Source organism: Corvus brachyrhynchos, unplaced genomic scaffold (assembly GCF_000691975.1).
Source record: "Corvus brachyrhynchos isolate BGI_N302 unplaced genomic scaffold, ASM69197v1 scaffold162, whole genome shotgun sequence".
NCBI lineage: Eukaryota > Metazoa > Chordata > Aves > Passeriformes > Corvidae > Corvus > Corvus brachyrhynchos.
In genome coordinates, this window is record NW_008236696.1 from 5,479,314 (window position 1) to 5,488,570 (window position 9,257).

Here is a 9,257-nt window from a genome sequence, read left to right on the forward strand (position 1 = left end):
CGCGGGCCCCCTCGTGGCCCCGCTTGTCTCTCGTTTTTTCCGGCCCTTCGCAGGGAATGGGGCGGGCGGAGAGAGACCTGTGGGGTGCTGGGTGCTGGCGCGGTGTCTGCTCGCCCGAGGCGCTGCCCCTGCTGTGCTGGGGGGCGTGGGGAGCAGGGTGGGAGGGCGTCAGAAGAGTTACAGTGGCAGGTCTTCACGTCGGCCCCCTGAATAGCAGGGAACCCTAACAAGTAGCTGGGGTTTCCTGTGGCAGATCAGTATCTAGCACAAACTACTTGAGTTTGTTCTAAAAAGCTGTTTCATGGTTCACTTCGGCTTAAAAGCGTGTGCCCAAGATGCCTGTGATGGGTATGAAAGTAGAAGCAGTTTTTACTGTGTGGGTTGTCAAGTGTAGATTTCCAGACTCTGGTGGCTCCTGTACCGTGGAGGAGCTTTGGAGCAGAGACTGCCTGGGCTTGGTATGAACCTTCTCAGCGGTGTGATGGCTCTCTTTGTTGTTTTTCTTTACCAGATTGAAAGATGATGATAGTGGAGACCATGACCAGAATGAGGAAAATAACACACAGAAAGACAGTGAGAAGGAAAAGAATGATCGTGAGAAACCACAGAGTACTACGAAGAGGAAGGTATGGTGCTGGCATCTGCAGTCCACTGCCAGGGCATGGTGTGGCAGTGCTAGGGAGTCAGTCCTCAGTTCAGGGATAAGGAAAGTATGTCTTGGGAGGCCTGTGGTCTCAGTGCATTGTTACTGCTGCAGTGAAGACAGAGGGACTATGTTCGATTTCAATAGTTTGTTGTAAGCTTTGGAGGTCTCTAATCTGAGGGGTGAATGCTGCCCTCACTAACATAGCTACTACCGTGCCAGGCTTTGGAATGGAAATGAGAAATAAAGCTTCATTTTTCTCCAAAAACAAATGTGGAAGAGGGCGTGGGGAAAGGACTCCTGTCTGACGGGGCAGTAGTGGTTTGAAGGTGGTTTAGCAGGCAGTGTTTGTGCCACTGTTGAAATAACTTTTAAGATATGTCCCTGTGTGTAGTGTAGCCTGGTCAAGAAGGCATAAGGCATCTATCTCTACTGGGTTTTTTTAATCTTATGTTTAGGAGAACTGTGTGCTGTGTCTGAAGTAATACAACCCTTGTAAACTTGCCATAATCAAGAGGATAGTAGAGATGTAAGCCCTGGTAACTCCTGTAACAGCATCAAGTACTACAAGATAAGGGCTGTGATTGGGGTTTTCTCTGTAAGTTTTGACTCCTGGCTAATGAGCTCTCATTAGCCTCTTTTGTGCTCATTAGAAGTCTTTTTAATCAGAAATCAGTGTTTTGGAAATTAAAAAGTGATCGCTGCTCACTGCTGGTAATGGCTTCTGCCAGAGCTGACATAACAAGTTCTAAGATTAATCCTTCCAGAGCACTGGGGTGTTGGTTGCTTAAGGCAATTGGTGTCACCAAAGAGTTTTAATTGCTTTTGAATCATGGCTCATTATAAGTGGAGTTTATCCTTCCCAGAGGAGGAGAGTGTCTTTTTTTTCTTCCTTAATTTGAAAAAGTTAAGGGTCTCACACTGCCCTTTTTAGTTTATCTGTTTGTTTTCCTTTGAGGCACAGTTATGGACTAAAAAAAATTCAGTAATGATGCCTCTGATGGCTTGAATGGTTGCTTTTATATGCTGTAAATATAATTTTTACCGTTCTCCTTTTTAGAGGAGCATGCAAGGGGTAAACAAGCTTTTCTTTTCTGCAGGCTGTGGTCCCGGGGCCAGCTGAGCACCCCTTACAGTATAACTACACCTTCTGGTACTCCCGACGGACCCCCGGGCGGCCCACCAGCTCCCAGAGTTATGAACAGAACATCAAACAGATTGGCACCTTTGCCTCCGTGAGTACCCCCCTGCTGTCCCTGTGTCACTTGGGCACAGCGTGGTCCTTGTGGCTCAGTCCCTCTGTGCTGGCTCTGTGCACACACAGGCTGTGCTTGTGGTGGCAGGAGCAGAGGGCAGTGAGTGGTTTGCCAAGGCAAATGAGCTCTTGAATTACTTATAGCAGGAGATGTGTCTTTAGCACTTTTCCTCTGCCCTGTGCTGGACCTCTGTGCATGGTGGTTGCTGGAATAATAATAGAAAAAAAGAAGAGCAGCTGTGTAGTTCAGTTATGGCTGGAGCAGAACTGGACAGGTCAGCAAGAGAAGAAAGGAACAGGTTTTCTGTTCCTTTTCTGTAAGGTTCCCCCTCCCCCCCCCACTTCCCTCCACCCACATTCCCACCACAAAGACTGTGTTTGGAATAAGCATCTGGCATGCTGTATTTGCCAGCACCTGGTGGCCTGCTGTCTGTCTGGAAGTGATGGACAACGTGCAGTTTGGTGTTGCAATCAAGTTCATTAAAATGCAAATTGCTCTTCCTTTCCCCTTCCACTCTGTGCTTGCTTGTTCCTGGAATAAACTTGAGCGTGTCCTGGAAAGGTGGTGTTGGGTTTTTGCATGGTGCTGGCAGAGTAAAACCTCCCTCAAGAGCCCAAGATACACAAGCCCAAGATTACTGTTCTAAAGCCCAGGAAGTCTGTTGGCTGTTTTCTTCCTTTTTCTTTTCAATCTGGTATTTGCCCAGTTCTTTTAGGGTCTCTTACAAATGTTCATTTTGCCCACCAGTATATGTCCTCTGTAATATGAGGATTTATAAAAATACCCCTTTATTCCTTCTGGAGACTGCATAAAAATGTGCCTGTCCAAGCAGCTGGGTTGTGTTAGTGCATGCACACAGGATAAGGGTGGGGAGAAGAGCCTGTTGTTGTGGGTAGTTACTGCTCCTATTACCCCGTGTGAGCAAGTACTTTCAGTTCAGATGAAAAACGTGGCTGCCACTTCAATGATCTGGCGATAACTTTTCAATCTGATAAATCAGTGTAGGCTTAACATTGATTTTTAGCTTCTTAGAGGAAAAGCATCATGTTGAATATTCTGTTGTCTGCTCTTTGCTACAGAGAATTTATGGGGGCCATTATAGGCTGGAAGTGCAGCAGTTCTGTTAGGATGGAGAGAGACTGGTCAGCATATCTGATGATGTGTTTGGGTCCAAATTCTATTTAAGGAAATTAAACGGCAAACTTCAGAAGGAATTGTCTGGGCTAAGTCTGGGTTCAGATTTATTCTTGGCTTTTCAATGGAAAGCTCTAAAAGCTGTGAAATGTGAGCCACTAGAGGGCACGTTCCTTCACTGTGGGAGTGTGATTTCCCTATGGATGTTCCGTCGTGCCTGACAAAAATAGATTGCTTCTGACCCCTCCTCAGTCTTGGTTCATAATTTTATTGACTATAAAAGCAAATTCCGGCTGGGATGGCAGAGGTCACAGATTGGAGCGGAATTCCAACTGCTGACCAAGTCATTAAGGTCTCTGATAAAGTACTTGGGGTGATGTCTGACCCCTTCAGCTGCACTGCTGGTCTGCTTAATAGCTATTATCTTACTGAGTAGAGTCTTCTTAAAATATGGAAATTAGTATAATCCCTTCCACTGCCTTGTTTTGTTTTAAAGATCCATCCTCTCTCAAATCCTTTCTTACCTAGAGATTGTCAAAGGATAAATATGCTGTTTTTAAGAACTATAAAAGATAAGTCCCATGCCTTACAGTCAGATTATCTCAAGCATACACAGGGGTGCCAGAGTGGAACTGGTCAAAGTGAAGTTGTCCAAGTGTACCATGGCAGACTGTAAAAAGAAGTAAGATATATTTTTTAAAAAACTCTGAATAGTGCCTCCCAATCTTAAACTAGCATCAGAATGTACATGTTGTCTTAAAATCTGCGTACACTAAAATTAAATACAAAAAATGTCTAATTTGGAGGCTTCTGCAGTTTCCATGGTCACAGAGAGCAGTGGTTATTCAGGGCAGAGAGGCTTGGCTGTAGCTGATGCATTTGCTTTTATATCATAATCATTGGACATACCCAATGATTGAAAGTTTGGGCAGTAGGATTTATAAGATATGTTTGGAACTGTTCTCCAGAGCAGCTGTTACCTTAGCACAGATTTCTTCAGACAAACACTGAGTGACATTAGAGGCCCCTATTGAATGTTTCAAGTGGTCACCTGGTAATGGAGCCAGTCAGAAACAGGCACGCAAGCTCTGACACTACTGCTGCCTTTTATGTTGCCTAATTAACACCCTGGTGACAAGGGAGTAGAACAGAAGAGGGGAAGGTGGCTCTGGAGAGCTGGTGTAAAAATGGAAGCCTGTTTCTGTAGAAGTCTTGACTGTGAACAGTTTGAGCAGCCTCACCATGTGGTTCGTGTTGTTGCAGGTGGAACAGTTCTGGCGGTTTTACAGTCACATGGTACGTCCTGGGGACCTGACAGGCCACAGTGACTTCCATCTTTTCAAAGAGGGCATCAAACCAATGTGGGAGGTGAGTTGGAGCTCTTATTTCTGCCTTGATATTTTCCCACAGTATTTTGGGGGGGAACCTTCTACAGTGGAGGGACTCTTGTCATTAAATGGCACTCCATTGGATTTTCTTGGGTGAAAAGCTTTCGTCTGGGTTTCCTGTAAACTTGTCCTCAGAATTCTGTCCCATGTAACCTAACAGTCATGCTGCCAGACAGGGAAGATGGGAAAGTTGCTGGCTGCACCTCCCCAAAGGTTTCTGAACTGCCGTTGCCAATGGAGGGATACCCCAGCTAAGCTCTGTGCCTCCCAGTATAGGCACTTGCCTCTTACAGCTGCCTCCAGTGACAGCAGTGCCGGGCTTTCCTCTGGAAGGACTGGACCTCTCCAAGTGGAATTCAACAAAGCTTATAAAAACCAACACTCCTTTTTCAGTCGAGGAAGGCAGAGATGCAAATGGCATATGGTTAGAAGCCTACACACAGAGCTGGAAATGGAAAAACAACTTAGCCTTTTATTTGCTTTTTTTTTTTTTTTTTTTTTTTTTTTTTTTTTTTTTTTTTTTTTTTTTTTTTTTTTTTTTTTTTTTTTTTTTTTTTTTTTTTTTTTTTTTTTTTTTTTTTTTTTTTTTTTTTTTTTTTTTTTTTTTTGGTTCCAAGGCTTTAGTTTGCTTCTATTTCTATCCAAATCTGTTTAAAACATTGAAAAAAATCTTTGCCCAGCTAATCATTCTTCCAGTTCCTGGCCTGCTTCCAGCAATGACCAATAGCATTCACAATATGAGGATTTTATGTGTTTCTCTGAAGTACCTAATTATACTGCTTGGTCCTGAGAAATTTATATGTGACCCTTGTTGGCAATTATTTTAAGCAAGGTGTTTTATAGCCAGTTACTGCAAATACAATTTATATAAAACGTTTAACCCTCTTTGGACTCCTGGTGAGCAAATTCCTCAGACCAGAGTCCCCAAGTTAATGATACCAGAATTTCTATAGAGCATTTCCTGGTAGCCATTTTAAGGTGGGAGTGGAGAGATTCTTTGGTATTTTTACTTCTGGCCCTACTTCCTTCTTACATTTCTAGAAGAGGACCTGAGATCTCACTTCTGGCCTTTCACTGCTGCGTGCTTTGTAGGGCTTTGTTTATGTTTCTTCCAAACCAGTCCTTAGTTACTGTCATTCTGGTAGGCACATACGTGCCTGTGTGTAGCTCTGATCTTTTTCTGCATCCATCTGTGCCTTTTCTGGTAAAGTCAGAAGCACTAAGCATAATATTCCCTGGTGATTTACTGGGGTGCAGATCATTATTATTCTGGTAAAGGAAAATCAAATGCTTGACTGAACTGAATCTTGTTTAACCTGAAAGAAAACTAACAACAACCATAAAGCACATGATACAGCATCTGCCTCCCAATCACTGCTCTCTCTGTAGCCTTGAACCTGCTTAAGCCACCTTTGAGATATTTTTAGCAATATCACTGTCTCTTCTGATGCCCGTTAGTCATTGTGGAAACTTTGAAGAGTTAAACCCAACTCCCAGTCTAAAGGCTGTGATGTTCACAACTTGGAAAACAAGGACGCTTAACAGAAAGTAGTTTGCTTCTCACAGGAGTCTGCCACATTCCTAGAACTTGTGTTGATTTGGATGGCTCCTGTCATGCTTTGAGGTTTGTCTGGAGCTGACGCCTTCCCCTTTCGGTCCAGCACATACCTGAAAAGTAAGAGTCAGGTGAATGCTGCTGTTATGCTGACATTTCCATGCTTCCTCAGGATTGCTTCTTTAGCACTTGCTGTCTCTGAGAAAGCACACAAATGTTTAGTTTTATCTGACCCCTAGAGAAGCTTTAAGGCTAAAATAAAATTAACTTTATTTCATTAAGAAGGCTTGGGCTGCCTTGCCTGGCATCTTTAAGGTGTGTCCCAGCTTGACAGAGGGGATTGCTGGGGATTTGGAGAGGGATGTCCTGTTTTGTGCAGTCTCCTCTGAGTCATCCTTTGTTCTCTGTTTCTGTCCTAGACCTGTCTTCCCTTACCCTTCCTAACTGCCACCTCTTTGACTTGTTCCTACCTCTCTGTCTTCAGCTTTGGATGGAAATTTGTTCCCCTCTCACCTTGTAAGATTTCCCAGCTACAGTGTTGTACCAGAGAGTGCCACAGTGTTCTGCACAGAGGAGAAGCTGCTCTTTGACATAGCTGTGTGTTCTGGGAAGCAAGGGAGGCTGTAGCAGTTTCCAGCTTTTTGTCAGCTTCAAGATACAGAATCACAATACTGAGGTGACAGACTGGGTGCTTAGCATAAATTTTTTCTTTTATTCTCTCCCCTCATTTTGGTTATTTCCCTGGGTCACCACAGTCTGGAGCAAGCATTCAGCTGTATGATGTGTGATAAATGTCAGTAGTTCTCAGAGAACAGGGTCGTCCTTTCTGTGTTAACACAGCTTGTGAGCCCATTCCTGGAAATGTGGAAGGACAATGTTTATCAATTTTTTGCTCGCTTTTAAAATACCACTTTGCAAACTCTTTCCTGGCCTTCCATGCTCTGTGATGAGGGGGTTCTCCTGTTTTACAGGGATCTTGTTTTACAAGCAGAACTACATATACAGTGGATTAGACAAATGGTGAATGAGTCTCAAGTTTAGGAATAGTTTTAAAGTCCTTGCTTCTGGGTCTGTTTGTGCAGATTGGTAGGCTGGTGTTAGTCTTTGCTTGTGGGATCAAAACACTACAACTCAAGTCTTCAGAGCATAGAACTTTGTCTGGAAGGCCGAGGGCCATTGTTTCAAGTACTTTGTATTCAAAGTTAGTGGTTTTCCTCTGTCTCTGCTTGTATGGAGGAGAAGTGAAATAAAGTGCTTTTGCTTGAAAATACCTCCCTTGCCCCACCCAATCAATATCTGCTCCTGTTTGTGGCTCTGCTGTCTTGTGGGTAGCAGAAAAATAGCTAGGAGAAAACAAATCAATTTATTTCCCCTCTTCCTAGGATGATGCCAACAAAAATGGTGGTAAATGGATTATCCGTCTGCGGAAGGGCTTAGCGTCACGGTGCTGGGAGAATCTTATTCTGGCCATGTTGGGAGAGCAGTTCATGGTGGGGGAAGAAATCTGTGGGGCCGTCGTCTCTGTCCGATTCCAGGTGAGTGCTTGTGAGAACTGGCACGTGCTGCCGTGCGGCAGGGCTGCAAAAAGTGCCCCGTGCTCACCCCTTCCTCCCGTGCTATTGTGCAGGAGGACATCATCTCCATATGGAACAAGACAGCCAGCGACCAGGCCACGACAGCCCGGATACGCGACACGTTACGAAGAGTGCTCAACCTACCTCCCAACACCATCATGGAATATAAAACCCACACGGATAGCATCAAGTACGTGTGCTGGCCAGGGGGGTGCTGCAGGTTGCATGTGTGCTCGAGCAGCTCAGTGCACGGCGCAGGCGTTGGCAGAAGTGCTCGTGTGCGTTAGGGCTGTTCCTGCAAACTGAAGTGCAAACAGCAGCAGTTGTTGCCAGCGCGCTTCGAAAGCCAAATTCCTTTGTTGTTGTCGTGCTGTTGTTAGGGGTGTTTGGTTCTATGAGCAAAACCTTTTTCTTTTTAAGTGTGTGATCCAGAGTTATTTTAACAATCTACCCAGCCTGTCACTCAGGCTATGGGCAGCCCAGGGTGGGACTGTGACTTGATGTATTCAAAGAGAAGATTGCAGTAGGGGGCGGAGGGGGAAGAATCATTTGAATAAACAGAGATTCTGGGGAGTAAAGTGCGGAAGCTAACGGGGATTTATAGTGCCATTAGACTTATAAATGGTCTTGGGAAAGTGCTGTGTGAATTTACAGTGCTGTACAAATGATTTCTAATCATAATAAACGTCGTATATTAAGTCTTCCAGGCCCTGGTGACAGAGGCTCTTTAACAAGACTAGAAGATCATGGTACACAGAGAGGACAGCTGTATTTTTAAATAAATGTATTATAGCTTACCGTATCAGGCCATTCAGGGTGACTTTTATTTCCCACAAAGTGACAAAAATTTGCACATATAGGTATTAGTTAGAGGTGAGTAATACGTTGTTTTTATTTTTTTCTTAAGTGTATTATAAACCAATACACTGATTAGGTCATATTGGTTAAATTAATACTTGAAAAGGTGCACACAGAAAAAGAAGTGAAACAAATGAATAAGACACTAATGGGGCAGAGAGCTTTCTAATCTTGCCTGTAATGAGGGTGCAAATATCTTTCATGACTTTCTTTTATCATGCTGGCTTGTTCTTTCCACGTAATCACCCTGTCATCAGTCTGCTGTCAGACAGTTTGATGGGATCAATCCTGGTTCTAGCAGACAGCTAGCTTTCAATTTTGAGTGTGGGTCACTAGTATTTATACAGAGATCTCGCTGAAACTGCCTGTAGGCATCTAGTGTTCCATGTGGCCCTCCCTCCTGTGTGAGTGGGAAAGAGAAGGGAAGGAGATGATTTTTTCCATGATTTTGCCAGTGGTGTTTCTCATGCACTTTTTGCCAGGAGAGGGCACTAGGGACTCTCTGTCCATGTTGGGAAACAGCAAAGTGCTCATGTGGACGCACAGCAGAGTATTTTACTCCTGTTCAGCAGCAGCAGACTGCGGACTTTGCTGATGCGGCTTTGTGGTGAGAGCAGGGAGGTGTTTGACTTCTCTCAGGCTCTGTAGGAAAAGCCGTGTATGGAGCCAGCTATCCTAAGCTGTGGTGGTGGTTCATATAGCAAGTGTAAAATGGGAATGATATGGCCTTTCCCTTGTGAGCTATCGCCACCAGCACTTCCTAGCATAGAGAATGCTGCTATAGCAATGTTTGTGCTTGCTCTGGCAGGTGTAAGGCCTTGAGTGATGGTGCATCCAGTAGTGTGGCAT

At 44.3% G+C, this 9,257-nt stretch overlaps 1 protein-coding gene across 1 annotated transcript in view; it reads left to right on the forward strand.

The window, feature by feature from the left end:
* Positions 1-488: 488 nt before the first annotated feature.
* EIF4E2 (eukaryotic translation initiation factor 4E family member 2) overlaps positions 489-9,257 on the forward strand; it is a gene marked incomplete at its 5' end in the record, with an annotated part of 17,817 nt that continues 9,048 nt past the window's right edge. The window contains 5 exons of the mRNA XM_017726838.1: positions 489-626; positions 1,744-1,878; positions 4,297-4,401; positions 7,359-7,511; positions 7,604-7,740. Of these exons, the coding sequence (XP_017582327.1) occupies positions 489-626; positions 1,744-1,878; positions 4,297-4,401; positions 7,359-7,511; positions 7,604-7,740 (668 nt within the window). The remainder of the gene's footprint in view (positions 627-1,743; positions 1,879-4,296; positions 4,402-7,358; positions 7,512-7,603; positions 7,741-9,257) is intronic.